Below are 23043 nucleotides of genomic sequence, written 5' to 3' on the forward strand. Positions count from 1 at the left end.
TCAACAACCCTTTATAAGAGGGTGCTTAAATGTTCATAAAATAAATAAGAACTTCGCTTTTGTATCTTCGGAACATGACATATATGTAATAATATTATAAAATTGTTTATATGTTTGTTTAAAACATTAACGTTAGGACACTATGTTTTTTAAACAAGTTACAGGCTATAAAACATCAAGCTATGACAAATAAAAGATATAATTGTTTACTTCTTATGTCATACCGTCTTTATAAAGTTTCTTAACAAAAAAAAAGGAAATAACGAAATTTAACGACACATTAAATATTCAAAGACAATTCCATCCATTAAAATTTTGTTATCTAAGAAACATATCTTAAACTTATATCTCATTATAAAACCGTCGCTAAACATAAAACCAACAAAGGTTTTATACCATGATTACTTTTTCATAGGCCATAAACAAAGACGGCGTCTTTTATTTAAAAAAAAAAAATTAAACAAAAAAAAAAAAAAAAAGCGCGCGCATATGCAGCGCGCTGTTTAAATTTCGAATCGGATGCGAAAAAAATTGAACGCAATGTGCATGTAGCACGCGCGACGCCATATGCGAGGCACAGATAAAAAATATTTTTTTCATTATGTCAAAAGCGTAGTATTTTTTTTTACTCATCAAACACCCAACGGAGATAAGAGGGAAAAAATTGTAACATAAGCATAATATTAGTTGACGGCAGTAAGTTAAATAAAAACTTAACACAAAAACTGCTCATTTTGAGGTTAAATAGACGCTTTTGAAGGCGCTTGCGTAGGGCTGTCGATAAGGGCTATGACTCGGTGCAATGTTGTTCTAGTTATCAATTCTATACTTGTTTTTGCTTTTATTTCGTAACTTTATTCATTAACTAAATACAAATAATGTTAAACACCTTTGGAATTTGGAATGCAAAGATATAGATGAGGACTGATAACGTCTGCGCTTTTTAAAAAATTGATGAGAGGAATTAATGTATTATTATTTACTAAAACCCTTTTTTAGTCATTCCATAAATTTAATAACTTAATCAAAAAGTTTTTTGTTGTTAAAACAGTAATCATCATCATCATTACAGCCTATACAGTCCACTGCTGGACATAGGCCTCCACTAGTTTACGTCAAAAATAACGTAAACTCATGTGTTTTGCCCATAGTCACCACGCTGGGCAGGCGGGTTGGTGACCGCAGTACTGGCTTTGTCGCACCGAAGACGCTGCTGCCCGTCTTCGGCCTAGCAGTTAGATGATTGCCACGCCGGCCGTCAGTCGGTTTTTATAATTTCCAACGTGGAGTGGTACTGTGTTATCTTTTAGTCGTCTTTTACAACACCCACGGGATGAGAGGGGATGGCTATATTCTTTTAATTCCGTAGCCACACAGCATACTTTTTTATATGATATAATTTTATTTCGTAGTTATAAAGTTATAATTAGTGTCTACCGAGAAAAATATTTCTATGGCGATTCCCACACATTTTTTATTTTTAGTTAAGGACAAAATTATTTTTATTTAGATTTAAAATTGTGAATTCATTTTTAAAATATGGATTTTTAAGCATTTTGGTTATTAAAAGAAAACACATTTCTTATGCATAATTAAGCTTTCATAAGTAGTCAAAAAGATAATTATTCTAGTACCTAAATGGTATATTGTATTATTTACAAATCATAATCAAAAATATCTTTATTTAAATAGACTTCCAGAGCACTTTCGAATCGACATCTTACAAATTAAAATCTTAATTATCGTTAAAAGTGAAGCTACCGCCGATTATAAATGTGGAATCTAGACTATCAGATCGGCAATAAATTCCGCAGTTGCAAATTTAATTAATGGTACGTTTTATTATTTTAAGATGATTTCGCGTCAACCCTGGCTACCGCGCGGGCGCACGACATCTGTCGCTCAGTGAAATTTGTTCGTCACTAGCGCGGATTGAACCCGTGTCATTTATTATAAGATAATAATTAATAATTACATTTATATAGATAAGGATATTTGAATACTATAATAAATAATGTATTATATACGACTAGACATACATCCTGGTTTCACCTGATAAATTATATATACGTATAAGTACGATTTAGGCGCATCCCTCCTCCTTACGTGAGATTAACGTCAAAAATATTTTAAACAATTCTCCTTTTTTAAATTCTTTTGAACTTACTGATTTAATAGAATTGTTTTAGAGGGGAAAATTAACAATCAAAATATTTTTTTAATATCTGGAAGATTTTACATTTTTTGAAGTTGAGGCGAAATTTTCGAATTACCCCCCCCCCCCCCCCGTTTAAATGATATTTGGTGAGATTTCATTGGACACCTCCCCCCCATGCTGAGCTCACGTAATTAATGGATGTCCCCTAAGGTATGAAGTGACATACTGACAACAAGTAATGTCGGTAGGTACTGCATGTTACTTCAAGAAAAAAATAATTACTTTTATGTAGGTTCATTAAATCCGACTACTTTTAGCTTTATAAACTAGAAGCATTTGGTTTTCAAAATATAAAAGTGTTCGAAATTACAAAACTGTTGATACATAGAATGCTTTCGGCAATCATTTTTTAACTCAATTGATTTAAAAAAAAAACTTTTGGGTGTCTTCACGCCTATTCAATGTAGTCTAATTTATAATAATTATAAAACTATGTAACAAGTTCAATTCTGATGAGTGTCGTAAGAGACGACTAAGGGATAGCACAGTTCTAATACCACCTTGGAAATTATAAAGCCGACCGATGGCGGGATAACCATCCAACATGCTGGCTTTGAAATACAAATTTGAAATACTGGCGACAAATGACTATGGGCTGACCAGTTCTGCGGTCACAAACACGCCTGCCCAGCGTTGTGCCTATGGGCAACACACATGAGTTTGTTCCAAGTTTGGGGCGAACTTCTGGAGGCCTATGTCCAGCAGTGGATTGCAATAGGATGAAATGATGATGATGATGAAGTCCAATTCTGCTTTATTTACTTAAAGCTATTTTGAAAATTCTTTGGAGGACAGACAATAACAACAATAGATATTTTCACTTTTGTCTCGATTACAATTCAGCCTGTAACATCCCACTACTGGGCATGGGCATCTTTCTCCATGTAAGAGAAGGATCAAAGCCTAATCCACCACGCTGCTCCACTGCGAGTTGGCGGATGGCGGATGGCGGAGAACATATGTTCTACTATGGTAACGATCACTAATCAGCTGTTCTCCGAGGTACGGTGGGACTCACGAGGACAGACATCCAAACCGGAAGGGAATATTTATAAATACAAATATCCATTTCGAGCGTGAATCGAACCCGCAAACCGCCGTCGTGTAGGCGCAGACGTGGCACACGCACCACTACACTAGAACGGTGAATCTGTCTCTGTATTTTTTGTCAACGCATCGCCTCAAAAACTATTTAAATAAATGAATTCAATCTACGTCACAGGACACAGTTAGTTTACACACTTACAGTTTACTTTTTATTCCAAAACCCTGTCCAGTTCTCTCGATAGAGTTAAATTTGTATTCATAATAATAGGTACCTTTTAGTAATTTAATAAAACGAAATACAGGCGAAACAGCGGTTTAGAGTTAGTAATACGTAAATAATGAATCAATTCGTCACCATCTCTACAGCAGGTGGCGAGCATTTGAATAATAAAAAACGTAGTTGTACGTTCTAAGCAAAAAATACTAAACCCTTAGAAAATTGTTGTATCTAGAAAAAATAAATAAACGTTGGTAGTTTTTATTACTGATACCGTCTGTGGTACTTATAATTATGAAAGCTTTATAATACAAGCTATTTCTAGGCTATAGGTAGGAATACCAAATATAATACAAAATATAAGTCAAAAAATAAGAACATTATAGTTCGTTTCACCAGTTTTGGTACCACTCACGTTCGTCTAACCAGTAACTATTTGACGAATGACGATATCCAACAGATAATTTTTTTATAGATTATCCTTTTTCACTATCGAATTCCACTGTATTTATATTGTATTCGCAAATATGAATCTTTAACTTGTAGTTTATTATTGAGGTTAAACAGGTCTAATAGAGTATTCTAAGTAAATTCATAACTTATTTGCAGGATAAGCTCTATCAACAATTGGTGTAACAGGCCCTAAGTTCAGTAAACCTATCTTTATGTACTATATCGGTATGGCTCATTATCAGTGTATAGAACACTGAATCATTATTTCTTTATTTTGATGACTTGAAAACAAAAATTACACAATATTTTAAATAAACCTAAATACGAATTAGCGTGAAAAACTATTAAGTTCGACTAGCAACACAATATATAGATAAAATCACTTTATCCATACAAAGGTGACAAAAGCTACGTTTCACACTGCAGTGAGCGCTGTGCCGCGTTTGTGGAACTGTTCTAAATATAGCAGTCCATTCATAACATAAGAGTTATCAATGGACATACAGTCACGTGACTTAAATCCATCTATATCTATGCTAATATTATTTGTAAATTTTTCCGTAGATTTCTCCATATCCGAAATTATTTCACTAGTAAAGCTTATGACTAGCTGTGCCCGCGACTTCGTCGGCGTGGAATTTAACAAAAAAGTTATTGTTAAGTTCGCAGAGTTATAAAATAAATAAATTTCTCAAATAAAAGTAGCCTAAGTTAATCCTTACTACACCAGCTATCTGCCAGTGAAAGTTCCGTCAAAATCGGTCCAGCAGTTTCAAAGATTAGCCGAAATAAACAGACAAACAGGTGGACAGACAAAAATTATAAAAAATGTTATTTTGGTATATATACCGTGTATACATCCATATGCATTTAGTAAAATGCGGTTATTTACATTATTTATTTAGATTACGCGCGGTTATTACGCGCGCGTTATTTTAAAATTAAACAGTTAAAACAAACACTCACATTATATTTATTTGTTTAGATAATGAGTGTCATATGCGAAATTTCAATTCTGATAATATTTAAAAAAAAGTTAGTTTAGTTCCATACTTTAATGTAGATAATTAAAAATTCAACGATAAACTGTTACGCAGTTTGGCAACTTAAAAAAATATGTGTTCGGTCCAAAATAAAAATAAAAAATATTTATTTAGAGAAAGTTGGATTACTTGTTGACGACTATAGGATATAAAATATCAGTTAATAATACATTAACATAAATATATAAAGGGCCTGTACCACCAATTGTTGATAAAGGTTATCCTGTAAATAAGCTACGATTAGATTTAGCAGCAGCAAGGGACCTGTTCACCTTAATTATACAAGTTTCTGATTTATATTTGCGAACTGATATCTAATAAATGTAGTGGAATTCGATTGTGAAAAAGATTAATAATACATCAAAAACTTTCATCTCGTGGATATCGTCATCTATTAAATAGCGTTATCTATAACTTGTGAAACAGGACACAAAACGCTAGAACCACTATCTAGTAGGTATAATGATGCCGCTATTTGAATGTTAAGTTTTTATATCTATAGGATTTACAGTTATTTTATTTTGGGTTGAATAATTGTGGGTAGCGTTTGTTAATAAAATATAATTATAAATATTTGAATTTTTATAATAAAGAAATTGTGTAGCATTATCTAATATTATTATTATTATTTTATTTTATGATTCCTCATAATTGATTAAGTAATTTGTAACTTTTAAGTGTTTTTATTAAGAAGAAATTACGTTTAATTATACTTAGAATTGTACCTAGTGTTTGATGAGGTTCTTACGTCAAATAATTAAACATTTCATTTGAAACCTGTTATTATTAAATTTGAAATTTTCGTCTAAAAAGACAATGACCGCTTAATTACATATTTATTGTTCCGAGAAATTATTTAATAATTAAATATTTCATACAATTGATAGTTAAGATAAAACATTATGTTTTTCGTCATTATTGTATAAATTCATAACAGTTGACGTTAATTTCGTAATCAGCACCTGCGGGGTTATCCATTAATTACTGGACAAAATTGAGTGACCGGTATTGAGTTAATTCCTCTTTTTTTAAGTCGGTTAAAAAAGATTTAAATGTTCATTTAGGTATCGCACGCGTTTTCGATAAATTAAACGGTCAAACAGAAGCCGGCGAACGCCATCGAGGTACGGCATTACGCACGCAATTAAAAGACAGGTAAGTGATTACTCTGGGTAATCGTAAAAAATGCCACGTAGGCCTTGTCCGGAACGTGATGCGAGCACAATAACTATGCCGTGTTCGCTTTTACGACGCACATTATTCTATGAATAATAACACTACCTGCGGAGTTCCCACGCCCAAATAGTAGATAAAAAAAATCAAAAAATGAAGAACAAAAATGATTTTCACACCTTCGCGGAAAGGTCTTAGGTTGCTTTTATTATGAATGTAAAATAATAATGGACGCATCAACTTTCTTTACTTTTGTTGTTTACTAACGAAACACATAGCGTCATCTCTTGTGGAAATGTTGAAACTTGCATTAGCGCCATCTCTTCAGGTTATTGAGAACTATGTAGAACTCACCAAATATTATCACGCAAAGCGCCATCTAGTACTTTTTTTCAAAACTACGTAGTTTCATTTTATGTTAAACTTTAATATGTTTCGGGAGATAGCAGTACATGTACACATTAAATTTTAGATTAAAGAAAGTTTTTGATAAAAGCAACGGATATAATAATACTTACTTACCTTAAAATAATAAATTATTTCTCTGAAGATTTATAAAGAACTTTTTATATTTTGTTATGTAAAATATACTTTTTCAATTTATTACACATCTTTAACCGTCAAGAGCAGCAGGGAAAATAAATATAAACAAATCTTCTGTAACGTACAACAAATTTAGTAGATATTGTGATGTATCTGATCATTTACACTTTATAATGTTTGCGGTTTTACACGTTTTCTCTTAAATTGCAACACGAGAAAGTATTTACTAAACACTAGATTTAAACTTATTATTTATTAAGAGGTAAATAACAAATCAGTTATGACAGTAAATAAGTACTTACTAAAAGAAAAAGTAAAAGCTGTTTTTGAGTAACTTTTTACACAAGAATAATAATCAAACATCATTTTATTTTTTTATTTTTTTTAAAAAAATATTTTTTGATAGATATTAAGAATTGATATTTTAAATTTTTCTTTACAATTTGTTTATTACAATTTATTAATTCTATTGTATATTTTGCCACGTGGACATTGTTTTTGATTTTACTGTTCTTTATTAAAAAGTCGTTGGAGATGTCAAAGGTTCTATAATTTCTTCACCTTTAAATAGCTCATTCGTTAAACTGCGTTTAAATCGAAATATACTTCACAATATGTACTGTAGTTGTAATCATAGGTGCAATGTATAATATAAATTGAATACAGGATTAAAAAAATTATAGGTACATTTTTTTTGAACTTAATAAAGAGTTTTAAATGAATTGTAGTGATAAAATTAATAAAATAATAATAAAAAAGTTTTATTAACTATTTACGTACATAAATACTGTTATTAAAACATTGCTTGATAGGTAACTTTCACATTATTTTATTCCCCCTAGTCATAAATCTCGGATTGCAATAAACAACTCAACAGCGCCATCTGCCACAGACGCGTACATATTATTTGTAGCGATAAATCAGAAAAGTGACAACAGATGGCGCTCAAAGTTTTGTAATAATTCAGTGCGGGATGGTTTTGTTTATGAGTTTTCCTGTTAATACAGCAGGTGCTATCGTAAATTATTTGACTTTAGAGTTTTTCTGGAACATTCGAGAAATCGTTGGATTTCCTAAAATATTTATAAAAAAGTTTTTTTTTTTAATCAAATTTCAATAATTTTAATTCTAATTTTTATTAAAATTATAATAATTTCATTATACAAGTAAAGTAATAAGGCACGAAAAACTTGTATAATGTGCGTTTATAAACAGTACAATTTTTTAAAGAAGGTTTATACCTATTACTTTTTTATTACTTAGAAGTTTAGAACCTTAAATTTTGTCTTTTGTGGATTTTTTAAAATATTGTTTTAATATTTAAATATAAAAGTATCAGTCAAATTGGATCAAAAGGCAATGTTTCTCTTTATGCTGATGACACTATTTTGTTCTACTTCAAATTAGACAATTCTCCTGTGAGTCTGTGACATAGACAAGACATATTGCGCTGTGCGCAAAGAGATATAAATAAAATAAATGCTAATAACCATTACATACTAGATAATAATACTTAATACATACTGATAATATACAAACAAAAACATATTTATATAAAAAGTACACTCAAGCCATCCAGTTTCGCATCACTAAGGAATCTTTAAAACATTGTTATATTCATTTGTATACATACTTTATGTAACTACCCCTAATATTTACATTATTTTTGGTTGTACGCAACTGCCCTTTTTATGTTTTAGCTTAAATTTTTTCTTCTGTAAGTTAATTGTGTTATTCTTATCATCATCATCATTACAGCCTATACAGTCCACTGCTGGACATAGGCCTTCACAACTTTACGCTAAAAATAACGTGAACTCATGTGTTTTGCCCATAGTCACGACGCTGGGCAGGCGGGTTGCTGACCGCAGGGCTGGCTTTGTCGCACCGAAGACGCTGCTGCCCGTCTTCGGCCTGTGTATTTCAAAGCCAGCAGTTGGATGGTTATCCCGCCACCGGTCGGCTTTTTTAGGTTCCAGGTGGTAGCGGAACTGTGTTATCCCTTAGTCGCCTCTTACGACACCCACGGGAAGAGAGAAGGTGGATATATTCTTTAGTACCGTAGCCACACAGTACTGTTATTCTTATAACACATAAAAATTTTAAACCTGAATATTTATTAACGTTATTCTTTCAAAATGTAGTCTAAACTTTCGGTCCAAATATTTACGATACATATTTTCGTATAAAATTACACGGCATTAAAAAGTAATTACATTTTATGGGACGGCAGTTAACGAAGGCGGTGTTTTAATGGGAAATTTTATGGCTCATTCAAAACATACGCGTCGAGAAACATCGCCAATGTATGGGGTCGTATTGCATGTTTCAGGTGCACTGTTATTGTATGGATGTACCTATTTGGGTTATTATAGGAGACGTTATTATATTAATTCTCTATTACTCTACTGTACCTTTAAGAATCATTATCAATCGTCTACATTTTGTTACAATGTTTGGACGATGTCATTAAATATAGTTCGGCTAAGGTTTAAAGTATAATGTTAAGAATTCTTTCGAGATAGGTTTGATATGACATACGACTATATCGACTTAATTTATAGTAGATACACGTAGAAGCTTCCAGAGAAAAAAATGATAATTATTACATTACTGATGCTTTTTTTTAAAATACAGTTTAAAGGCTTAGTAAACTCACGGCAGTAGAAACCTCAACGACATAACATGAGTAAGACGTGGTAAACCTAAATCTCATCGTTTGCGTAGTATTCTATATGTCAAAGGGTTAAACAGCCTTTACCAATTAAAAAAATTTAATAAGTAATTCGTACGATTTATTTTTGTGTTACCCATACATGAGGAAATTCAAAACAATTTTTTAATATCATAACAAAAATCGACCGTTCCAGCGGGGGACGAATCTACATCTCCGACTTACCGTGTCGCCACGGTCGATTAGACCGAATATAAAATCATCATATCAAACATTTCGATCTAACGAGTACATCGTTCTATAGCTCAATTGGCTAAAGCACCGACACGGTCAGTCGGAGATGCAGGTTCGATCCCCGCTGGAACGGTCCAATTTGATATGTATGATATTAAAAAATGTAATAAGTAAATTACAAAAATATATAAATATTGTTTATTGTATACCAAAAGTTGTATAGATAGAAATTAAACAAACGAAAGGCAGTGAAAAAGATTATCTGTAAGAAAAAAAGACCGACATTTTCCAAACATTCTTAAGCCTTATTATATCATAATACAAATAGAGAAAATCGTAAAGTTTCAACAGTAACCATATGTACAAGTTATTGTTTTAACGTCTATACGTTCCTGCCCCAGCTGTACCTACGAGTGAGTCTGTTTTATAGCGAACTAACGACCCTTGCATGATACCACCCCTTCATATTTTGAGCCAATTCTATTTTCTTTTTTGGATATTTATATTTTTTGGAAAAGAGAAGTTTGGAAGGAGATTTTGTTGGAAAGGAGATATCCTAAGGGTAGTAGTACCATGATAAGAAAAGCAGGATCTGATGATGAAATCCTTGAGAAGTCTAGGGGAACCCTCGAAAATCGTAGTGACGACTAGTGCGTTTGTTAATTTTTTTCGTCTACTTACGTTGTATTACTTGTCGATATAATTGAAGTCGGTTTTATTTCGTTTGCTAGCAAAGATAAATATTATTTATAATTTAGTTAATCAGTCAGTCAGTCAGTTAAGCCTATCGCAGTCCACTGCTGGACATAGGCCTTGCCAAGTTCGCGCCAGGCACCCCAGTTTTTCGCAATCCTCATCCAGCCACCACCGGCAATCTTATCTTATAATCAGTTTTCATCTATTTTATTTAATCTAATTTTAAAGTGGGTACATACATATTTTATTATCTGTGAAAATTATGCCACACGGCCATGGATCATACAGACTACGTTTTTTAATATTATTTAAATAGTTTTTATCCCAAAAAAGCTACCAGTCTCATTAAATCTTTTTGCATTACACTTACACTACATTATCTTATTATGTATGTGGGTACCTACTCGATAGATTACAACTTTTACTGTCCCATTACCATAAAATTTGTCTTAATCCAGTACAAATAAAATTTCCCACAAATAATTAATAAACTAATAAGCGCTTCACACTTAAGGACGCTATCACATTTTTCTACAAATATCAGTGTTTTTCACGTACCATTTTAATTAATTAGGAGTCACCCTGAGAGGATATCTTGGTTTCAAATGAAAGATAATATATTCATCTCCGAGTGAGACCATAAAAATTCTATAGCCCCATACAAACTTTTCACACAAATACAGTTTAACCATCACAGAAATCGCAAAAAATTAAAAAAAGACGGGTCTGAATTGGAACCATTATAGCCTAAATACACTGCACTAAGAAAAATAAATACACTAAGAAATTGTTGCTTATTTAGTCCTCTATGCGTAGCGCTAGATATTTTATATAAAAATAAATAATATTTCCATTTATGAGAAAAATAAGAAACGCTCTCAAATTTCTTCATACATTTTTTACAAGTGAACCATCGTCGTTCGTCATTCCGCGCCGAAACGCGCTCATGGAAGCACGGCTGTATCGCTTCAGCGCAAGTAATAATTACGTAAAAAATGAGTTTTTTGTGTGTACTGTGCTTGGACGAAATTGATACTTCACAATCGATTGTCTTTGCTATGCATCTGGTTTATATATAATAATCAATAATAATAAGTAATCTTTACAATTTGTCTTCTTTTCAACCGACTTCAAAAAAGGAGGAGGTTACTCAATTCGACCGTATATATATATATTTTTTTTTAATGTATGTCGGAGATAACTTTTTCGTTTATGAACCGATTTTGATCATTCTTTTTTTGTTGGAAAGGAGATATCTCTAGTTTGGTACTATGATAAGGAAACTAGGATCTGATGATGGGATCCCAGAGAAATCGAGGGAAACTTTCAAACATCGTACGGGTGACTAGTAAATTTAATCATGTTTTCATTAAGTACTATAAAGCACTTCTATTTAATAAAGGTCTGGAGTCGATCTGATTGATGATGGAGAAGAAAGATAGTCGAGGGAACTCTTCAACAATTTATAGCAATTACCTGCTTTTTGATCTTAATTCGTTTCTATTGATGAGAACTTTGCACCTGTATTAGTTATAAGTGCCATTACAGTCTGATAATGGAGACAAAAGATAGTCGAGGGAACTCTTTAACGATTTATAGCAATTACCTGCTGTTTGAACTTTGCACCTATATGAGTTACAAGTGCCATTACAGTCTGATGATGGAGACGAAAGATATTCGAGGAATTACCTGCTGTGTGGTCATCTGTGTCACAGGACCAGGTTTGATGATGGAGCCCATAAACACTCGAGGGAATTTCTCAACAATTTACAGGAGTTGACCTTTTGCTGTTTGACGACCGCTTTGATATAATGGTGCATGTGCCGCGTCGGCGGCGCCTAAACACTGACGGTCGCGGGTTCAATTCCCGCTTGGAGTGGATATTTATGTTTATACAAATATTTATTTTCAGTCTAGTTGTTAATCCTTGTGGTTCTCCCAACCTAGCCTCGGAGAACACGCTAGGCTGTCAGTCCCGGTTGTTATTACGTGCACCTGATAGCGAACTTTACTCATAGTATGTCGACGCGTTAGCGCAGCGGTCACAGCACTGGCTGTTGCGCTGGCGTTAGTGGGTTCAATCTCCGCGCAGGACAGACATTTGTATTGGCCATATAAGATGTTTGTCATGATCTGGGTGTTTGTGCTTGTGTATTGTGTATGTTTCCGGACCCCCGACACAAGAGAAAAAGCGTCCTTGTTAGGTCTACCCATCACTAAAAATTGTAAAATAAAATAATTTTTAACAAAAAAAAACCGACTTCTAACAGGAAACTAAAAAGTGAAAAATAAACTTACTTAGTACAAAGTAATTCGTATTTTGATTTAGTTAATCAGAAATGATTAAATAAATATTTTATAATATTGAAGAAGTTTCCTGTTTGAAGTCGGTTTTTTTTTGTTAAAAATTATTTTATTTTAAATTTACATTCATCATCATCATCATTGTTCCGTTTGCAGAGTTATAAAATAAATAAATTTCTAAAATAGAAGCAGCCTATGTTACTCCTTATTGCATAAGATATATCCCAGTGAAAGTACCGTCAAAATCGGTCCACCCGTTTCAGAGATTAGCCGGAACATACCGACAGACAGACAGACAAAAATTGGAAAAATGTTATTTTGGTATATGGACCGTGTATACATCCGTACGCATTTAGTAAAAAGCAGTATTTTAATATAACTAAAGGACACTCCAATTTTATTTATTTGTATAGATTGTTTACGTAAAATATGTTATGTTTATATTATTATAATGTTAAAACTATAATAATATAACTTAAAATTGTATGTGATTTTGAATCATAAAAATAAGCGTATTATTATCTATTATATTTTATTGTATAGTACGACGAACGAGTAGTAGATACCCTGACGCCTTAAGACATCGTCATAAACAGAGTAGGGGAGAGGTTCCGTGAATTGTAGGTACTTAGTAACAGTTACCAAGTTCGACTTTAAACTTACAACTAAATTTACTAATCAATACCAGTAAAATTAAAAATTAATACTTTCAAGTACCTAGATTAGTTACGTCGGTACAAAATCGAGCAGATAGCGGTATCAATGTGTGCGTACGCGTAATGTTATTGTGTTGCGATTTAAATACCTAAACTTGAGCGAGTGAAAAATGTGATAGCGTCCTTAAGAGCCCCAGTAGGATTTACTCCTGTGTCGGGGATCCGAAAACACACACAATACACAAGCACAACGCCCAGATCTCGACAAACATCTATATGGTCGATACAAATGTCTGTCGTGAGCGGAAATCGAATCCGCGAATGCCAGTGCTATGACCGCTGCGCCAACGCGTCGTCGGACGCGCAATAATCAACCCAACATGAATGAAAACGTGAAATATTGTATACATTAATAATTCCAGTAAATTAAATAACGTTAAACAGTAAATACGTCATTAAAACGTAACATTCAAGTACAAGTCATCATCGAAATGGCGCTACGTCGTGTAACTGTTTGAATGTGCGCACCTGTCATTACTTCGGTAATGTCATCAGCTTTTATGTAACCGCATATGATATTTCCTTTCAATTCCATAATACTTTAGTAGCGGTGATAAAAGTACTCATACATAGTATATATAAGTCACTACATAGTATAAAACAAAGTCGCTTCCCGCTGTCTTACGCTTAGATCTTTAAAACTACGCAACGGATTTTGATGCGGCTTTCTTTAGTAAATAGAGTGATTCCAGAGGAAGGTTTATATGTATAATAAACACTGATAGTTTTTCCACCCGTGTGAAGCCTAGGCGGGTCGCTTGTAAATTAAAACAGTAAATAATAAAACTATTAAATAAGATGTAAAGATAAAAGATAATATTAGTTTTTTTTTTAATCTGTAAAAACCTGCAAACTTTTTTACCTTATAAAGGAGAATGGTTAAAGCTTAATACACTTTGCTGCTTCAATACAGGTTGGCGGATAATTTCCCTATCATAAATAATAATCAGGCGCAGTGAGGAGGCCTACAAGGACACGTACTTGGACTGGAAACAAATATTCGTGAAAAACAAATATCTGTGCGAGAGGGAATCGAACCTGTGACCACCAGACCAGTTATCAGAAATATCATTCATTAGGCATCGATCACACTTCCGCATATCATATCTCTGAACTACAGTACGAATTACAGTTAAAAAAAGCGTGTAATTTCTTTATAGATATTTGATATATTTCATAATAAGAGGTTCTTTTGTTTGAGAGTTCAATTTTTTAAGCAGTGAACTGTAACGCAGCGCGCTTTCTTAAACCTTCAATGGATCTGCGTGTCCATTGCCACACGAGGTACATGTAACAATATTTACTGTAAAATAAGAATAATTTGGAGAACAGAAACGAGGAAAGTCTAAGTAATAGATATTGTTTTAAAGGAAGATTCGTTACAGAATTCGTTCTGCTATCGAACTACCGAAAATCGATTTCAACTACATTGGCAAGTACAACGTAGGTAGTCGAAAAAACAATCAATTAAATAGTTATTATTGAAGGTAACTTAAAAAGTACCAACTCATCAGATCTCCATCAACTTGAGAGGTAACATTTGACAAGCACTAGCTTCGATTAAAAAAAAATCATAAAAATCGTTACACCCAGTAAAAAGTTATGAGGTGACACACATAAAATCAACCGAGCTATGGTGCAGCAGGAAATATCCTACTCAAAATATGGAGCAGCCCGACTGGGGTAGTACCTCTTTCTACCTTACAGAAGATCACAGCTAAATGATACTATTTTCAAGCAGTGTCGTGTTCCTGTTGGTGAGCAAGGTGACCAGAGCTCCTGGGTGTAATTGAGGATAGGGTCGGCAACGAGCTTGCGATGCTTTTGGTATTGCAGATGTCTAGAAGCTACGGTAATCGCTTACCATCAGGTGAGACGTATGTTTGTTTGCCGACTTAGTTATAGGTATATATTTAAAAAAAACATCGGTCGAATTGAAATTCTCCCGATTTTTTTGAAGTTGATTTAGAAATATGCAAGAGAAAGAGTCGTACCACTCGTAACATTGAACTATCAAGAGCCTACAAGTCAGTCGACCGCAGCCCCGGGGGATGTTCCACTACATTAAACGCTAATTGTGGGGTGGCAATTATAATGACGATCATAACTGCGCCCGCCGCGGCGTGATCGTCTAGAAAATCGTTCCACTGGATGACGTTGTTTCATTAACTTTAACCAATCATTGAGGAATTGTATATTGCGCCTTTGATTTTTCCGTTAGATTGAATTTTAATGAAAAAGTTTTAATTACCATTTTTGAAATGAATTTAATTAATTATATTGATTCGATAGTATGATTTTGTTTGAGTTATGCTTTTAACTAAAATATATAAAATATACCTTAATTTTGGTGAAAGAAATAGCTATATTATTTTAAATTATGTCACCAATATTCATTTCCTAATTAATTTTATTATTATTAATTATTTTGTAATATTTTATATCATTATTGATTTCATATTTAAATAAAAATACATTTTATAAAATTAAAACAAGTGTGCTTAGACACGTCTGAAGTAAAATTTCTTTAGCTCCTACAGTAATATAAAGAACGTAATTCTCTCTTTCTATCTTCACTAACTTAAATCTCTCTCTCAACTTCCGTTCGCCTCGTCCAATCACACTTTTCGTAACGCTCTCTTCACGCATTTACCAGCTTACTCCAGAAGTCAAGCGTGCGTAAAGAAGGCTACGAAGCTCTAAATAAGATCGTTAAAAGAAATGAAAATAAACAAAACTGAACCTGTTTGAATAATTAACAGAAGTAATAAAAGAAATTAGGGATCAGCATTTTTGAGAAAAACTTTGATAATAAAATGTTATTGAGACGTCGTTATCAACTGCAAGGATATAAGAAAAGGCAGCGCAAACTTAAGACAATATTGTCTTAACTTGAAATAAACAGCATCGTCAATATTATACACAGGAAAGATTTGATTGTTTGTTTGTTTGCATTGAATAGGCTCCGAAACTACGGAACCGATTTGAAAAATTCTTTCATTATTCATATTATATTTAAAAGAAATAGGGAAATATAATTTTTTGAAATATTTATTAAATATCCGTGTGAAGACGGGGCGGGAGGCTAGTTATTAATAAAATAAATTAATTTAGGAATTTAACAAAGAACCCAAACTGTAAAAACACGATAGTGGAATTAGTATTGATTACATTTTAAAGTCATTATTTTTAATTTAACGGATAGATACACATTATTTTTTTTAAAAAACTTCTCGTCACCGTCTTTGCAAACCATCTTTTGTGAGGTGAGGAGTAACGAAAGTTCAATTATTTATCTTCTTAGATATGAATACTTATTTTCTTTTAGAACCCTAGCAAAAAAGATATTTTAAAATAACTTAATTTTACTTGACATCGGTAAAATCATCTTTATTCTTTTGACACCATCGAAAGCCATGTAACAAAATAAATTTAAGTTGAAGAAAATGAACTTTAAAATAGAAATTTTCAAAGATTGTTCTCTAAAGACGAAATAAAAATAAGTATCTGATATAGACGAATGAAAACTAGTGCTTATACTAGTCTATACTACTTCTATAAAACTATCCCTTAAGACTGTCTTTGTTCTTATTATTGTCTTGTCTACAGTCTGCATTTGTTTAAGAAAAATTATTTTAATTCTTACCGTCTGGAAATTTTATAACGACTTTAAGAGCGAGGGTTAAGTTTTGAATCAAATTAATTTGCATCCCTGCAAATTAAAATACTTACCCGTTGGGGAGAGGAAATGCATTAGGCAATCGCCTACAAATTTGTACTAAGCGAAGACTCCAAATGTTCAAATCAATGTTTGTTTGTTGTGCTTCAAAGATTTAAGTGCTAAATTTGTCTCATTTTTTGTATCTTTTTTTCTTTTAAGTTATGATTAAAAAACTAAATAAGAACCATTGTTTTTAATTAATCTCTTGATGCAAGCTTTGTTAATTTTAGACCTCTCAATTAAAATCAATATTTTTAATAGCTTTGATTTGACTTTCGACTTTACAGTTTTTGACATTTGATATAAATATGTTATTAAAATCTCGTTACACCTTGGCTCAGAAATCATAGCATTTTCGATGTAGTCACTTTTTGGGATATTTAAATATATACAAACAAAACATTTTTTATCAAAATGAAACATTAAATAATGGCAAAAACAATACTAACAATATGAATACCTATAACGCCGCGTTGGCGCAACGGTTCAGTCATGGATTGTGCCTGTTGCGCTGGCGGTTGCGGGTTCGATCCCCGCACATGACAAACATTTGTATTGGCCATACAGGTGTTTGCCGTGGTCTGGGTGTTTGTGCAGTCCTTGTGGGTCTCCCCACCGTGCCTCGGAGAGCACGTTAAGCCGTCGGTCCCGGTTGTTATCATGTACACCTGATAGTGATCGTTACTCATAGTAGGGATTATATCCGTCAACCCGCATTGGAGCAGCGTGGTGGATTAAGCTCTGATCCTTCTCCTACATGGGGAAAGAGGTCTATGCCCAGTAGTGGGATATTACAGGCTGAAGCGTATACATTAAAATTATAAAACAAAATAATTCGCTGTTTTAATTTAAAATGAATTCCTTAATTATTTATATGCATGTTTATCGTGTACTTCTGATAGCGATAGTTACTCATAGTAGGGAATATATTCGCCAACCCGCATTGGAGCAGCGTGGTGGATTAAGCTCTGATCCTTCTCCTACATGGGGAAAGAGGCCTATGCCCAGTAGTGGGATATTACAGGCTGAAGCGATAATACCTATAACACGATAAAAACAGAGATATTTTATAGTTAAATTTAAGCTACTTTTCCTATTTAAATGGATATTTTTAAACAAAAACTTTTACTCAATATTACTTACAAAAAACATTCGATAAGTCAATCTGGAGACAGCTCCGCGGGGTTCCCGTTATATATCGCTGAGATCAAGAAAATGGCTTTAATTCCGCTGCTAATAAATCATAGTATGGAGACGGTGTCGAAGTACGAGGATACGTTGATAAGTGGAGCGTAAAGCGAGAGCGATAAGTTTATGTGATGACAGTTTGATAAATTTTTGTTTGGTTTTCTCTACTGAGCTATAATTTTAGGATTTGTTGCGTAAAACAATAATTATTTAGAGTTTTCTGTGGTTTTGTTCTCATTTTTGTAAGTTAAATTGTTTTATGTAATATTAAAAAAAATTAGGTCATATTTTTTGTAGTTTATTCCAGTGACGTTGATTATCAAAATCGTCGTTAGACTGAAAAACAAAACTTTCAATACAGGTCGCGTGAGCTATTGATTTCAAGCACTGTAGTGGTGTGACAACAAACACGCAAAAGGTGTGGTGGAAAAAAGGCGTTTTTTTAAATACTAAAGCTATTTTATTACATTAATAAAACAAAACTGATTCAAATTCACTTAATATTTATTTTTTCACGATATTATAATTATCATAATTTTAGTTTGAACTTGAATTTTAAGAGATAGCGTTATAGCAATAAAATCGCTCTCTCCCGCTTCAGTCGCACCCTTATTTGTATCAAGATAAAGAGAGGTGCTAACACCTGTTTTATAAAGATCGGATTAGCTCGCTCGCATTCAGATGAGATGGTATTAAGCCATTTTTACACTTCATTGCGTCCATTACTTTACCTTGAGTTTTTGTTTTCATTTTCAGTGACAGTCCTATTTAGAGGTAATTTATGTGGTTCTTATGTTAATGGCGTAAGGCTTATCTCATTAGCTATCATTTATTTCTTAAGTGTAATAATTATAATAGGGGTATTTATTTGAGTTTTTATTTCTAAAATCTAACTTTAGTCCTTGACAAATATAGTTTTAAAACTAATTTCTTACTAAACTATTACTGACATTGTGACTGTAGAAACTTACAAAAATCTCCGCGACTTTTCTAAGTAGGTATTACACACAGACAAGGCACCTACATTATTTCCAATCATGATAATATTTTGAATCAGTTACTCACGATATATCAGAATATTGAATGTTAAATACATTTACAACAAATAACGGTAAAAGACAGCAATTAAGAAGTCGTCTAAGAATTAATCGTCGATTACGCGCTAGCGGATAGAGATTCCTAGATCTTTATCTAATTACGAGGACTACTTCCTAATTAGATGTTATCGAAGATCTTACTGCTGACAAATGAATAATTGCTTCTCTCGAAGGCGATCAAAGATAAATTAATTTTCATCTCAATTGATAATTTGTAGAACTGTGACATTTTTTTTTTTTTAATTTTGATGCTTAATTATTTTTTATCTGTATATTTTTTCCGTCCATTTTGATGACAATGTGTCGCTTTTTAACGACAAGACCGCCCTTTGTACCTAATGATATATTGTTTAAAACTTTCTGTGCTATGTAATATATACTATTTTTGTATGTGTGTACTTATATTTGTATGTATGTAATAAGTCAGAGTTATTTAACTTTTCTTACGCTACTAAGTCTTGCACTGTCTACCTCGCTATATGACACTCTCTCATGACCATTGATTGGAAGATATCTCTTGTAGGAATAAGTCCATCTTTTCCATAAATTATGCATGTAATTTTATGTATATTCTATTTTAGTGTACCAATATAATAATATTTTTTGGTGTACAATAAAGTGCATTGTGTTAGTGATTATGAATATATGCACTCACCCTGTCGCAAGGAGCCGGCGCGTGTAGCTGGCGCGCCTGGCCTCTGCCGAGTGCCTCTCGCTTCCTCTGCGCACTGAACAGCCTAAGCTCTTTACGTTCCTCATCAGATAAAGCGTGGCAGTAGCGGACCTGGAATAATAGAGATATTGCTATAAGTTTTTGCTGAGGTAGGGCACAGCAGGAAATTTTCTGCTCAAAATCTGGAGCGGCCCGACTGGGGAAGTACCTCGACCTTACAGAAGATTACAGCTAAACAATACTGCTGTACTGTGCCATGTAAGGTGACTTGTAGAGACATTTAACAAATGAATACTTTGCAGACAACCATTTCATAGTAAACATTCTGTTACCTTAATACGATGTGAGAATTCTGAGAAGAAAAATTATTTAAAGATTGAAATGGCGACAAGTGTTACATTAATGTTGTATCTGTGGTGGTGGGTAAAGATGCGTCACCATTACCTGACCGTGGGATGTCTGCAGTAATCCATCATAATACACAATAACGGTGTCATAAGGTTTCACTTTCAATAAATATGTGAATGAAACTCTTACGTTACAATTTTTTATAAAGTGACAGCTCCACTTCGTGGTGGCGTATTCAGTTCGAACTTACAAATTTTAGGACCACAATTATACAATATCGTTTAGCATTTTGTATGTTTGCGGACAAACGGATAGATAATAAACCAAAAATCTAAAGTAAACTTATTGCTCTCATAGCCTACAATCCGGTTTTCATGAATATTTTTAGTGTATTCTGACGATTCTAGACAGTCTTTAGAACTACTGTTCTGAAGTAAAACTATTGTGAAAAAACGCACGCTGATAATCTTATATACTGATAAATAGACCGGTTTTATTCGTTTATACAGTGAAAACTACTAAACCGATTGGAATAATAATTATACCATAAGATGCAGCGTGTTTCGGAGAACGTTTTAATCTATACGAATATTATAAAGAGGCAAAGTTTCTAACTTTGTTTGTTTGTGGGGGTAATCTTCGCAAATACTGATCCGATCACGAAAATTCTTTTACTAACAGAAAGCTACACTATTCAGGAGTGACATAGGCTATTATTTATTGTGATTGAACGAAAAATTCAGTGAAAAATCTTATATATAAAATTCTCGTGTCACAATTTTACTTACAATACTCCTCCGAAACGGCTGGACTGATTTTTATAAATTTTGTGTGCATATCGGGTAGGTAAAATTAAGAGGGTTTAATAAAATATATCGCAAAACAACGTTTGCGAGGTCAGCTAGTATATTATATATAGGTGATTACTTATTCTGTAAAAAAATATGGACAGACAGAGGTCGCTAGTAAAACAAATATTTTATGTAGTATAAATGGCATGGGCAACTAAAAGCCCGTGGATGTTGTTAATATATTAAAAAAAATATTTCTAGTGTACCAAACATTAAAAGGTTATAATTTTAATGAACGTAGCTTTAATAGTGTTTTTGAATATTGATTTTACAGAGAACATAATTTTATTTTCACCAACAGCCGTTTCCAACAATCAACAATTTCGACACAATTATATCTAATAAGCAAATTCAGAGACAGAATATTGAAACTGGTCGTTTACAGGTTAAAGAAGTTCCATTATGAAAAACCGGCAGGAAATAAATATTATAGGTCCAAGTTACCTTACTAAAGCCTACCTCATTGTCCTGTGGAGGTAGTTGTTGCAACAATTGCTTGAGGCGGTACCGCTCGCCTACGCTGTTCACGTAAGGAACCTTGTCTTCTGGCAGCGCGGAGAAGTACAGGTGCACCTGGAAACATGGGAGTGAGAGATTAGGGGGGTTGTATAAGGGAATAATTTATGCTGGTACCTATACGCTTTTATGATTCGGTCTGTAAGATTCCAATGCTGGGCATAGACCTCTTTCGCCATGTAGGAGAAGAATTTGAACTTAATCCACCACGCTGCTCCACTGCAGTTTGGTGGATATGTTCTTTACTATGAATAATGATGGCTATCAGGTGTTTAGGACAATAACCTTGACCGACAGCTTAACGTGCTCTCCGAAGCACACTGTTGCAATCCAATTATACCAGATATTTAAAAAGGGGCAGATTAGATTCCGATATTGACGAATTTCTTTACTCGACTGCGGCGGATTCCACACGAGGTTATATGTAAAATATTATTTCAGTTATGTTGGTACGAAACTTCTACTAGCGCCAAAGGTTATTGGATCAATTAGCACTCGGGAAAAAGTTTTATTTTATCAGAACATTGTTTCTACACCTAGTATTAATCATTTATGCGTCTTCCCATTATACCTCGTAGAATGCACATAAAACGCTGGTTTCTAATAGTTATTGTGAATGCTTGACAAAGACCGTTTTGGCAGGAAAATGGCCCTTCAATCCTTAGTAGAACAGTGTGTAAAAAGACCTAACAATTTTTCGATATCATCATCATCATTCCAGCCTATCGCAGTCCACTGCTGGACATAGGCCTCCACAAGTTCGCGCCAAAAATGCTTGAGCCCATAGTCACCACGCTGGGCAGGCGGGTTGGTGACCGCAGGGCTGGCTTTTTCGCACCGAAGACGCTGCTGCCCGTCTTCGGCCTGTGTGTTTCAAAGCCAGCGGTCGGCTTCTTAAGTTCCAAAATGGTAGTGGAACTTTGTTATCCCTTAGTCGCCTCTTACGACACCCACGGGAAGAGAGAGGGTGGCTATATTCTTTGGTGACGTAGCCACACAGCACGATGACACATTTTTCGATATAAAAAGATCAAACTCAGTTATAAACGAAGAAATGAAAGTACGTGAATATCGTGGAAAAATTCACTTAAGCTCGACATTTTAAAAGTGAAACATTTTAAGTGCATTTCCCACAAACATGATAATGTGATGGTATTGTTTGTGAGTGTGCGTGCGTATGCATGCGTATGTGTTATCTCATGGTGTTACACTCTTACGTAATTAACATTACGATGCACTCGCGCAAGTTGCATTTGATGTTTATTGTTAAAAAAATTGCTAAATAATTATTTTGTTAGTTCTAAGAGTTATGATTAGATTATTAATAACAT

General features: G+C 33.4%; 1 protein-coding gene across 1 annotated transcript in view; it reads right to left on the bottom strand.

The window, feature by feature from the left end:
• The window catches only part of LOC123661653 (protein prickle-like), a 182678-nt gene that overhangs the window by 89262 nt on the left and 70373 nt on the right, over positions 1-23043 (bottom strand). The window contains exons 3-4 of the mRNA XM_045596605.1: positions 21656-21769; positions 19980-20108 (exon numbers count right to left, since the gene is read on the bottom strand). Coding sequence (XP_045452561.1) covers positions 19980-20108; positions 21656-21769 — 243 coding nt within the window. The remainder of the gene's footprint in view (positions 1-19979; positions 20109-21655; positions 21770-23043) is intronic.

The sequence above is a fragment of the Melitaea cinxia genome, chromosome 17 (genome assembly GCF_905220565.1).
Source record: "Melitaea cinxia chromosome 17, ilMelCinx1.1, whole genome shotgun sequence".
NCBI lineage: Eukaryota > Metazoa > Arthropoda > Insecta > Lepidoptera > Nymphalidae > Melitaea > Melitaea cinxia.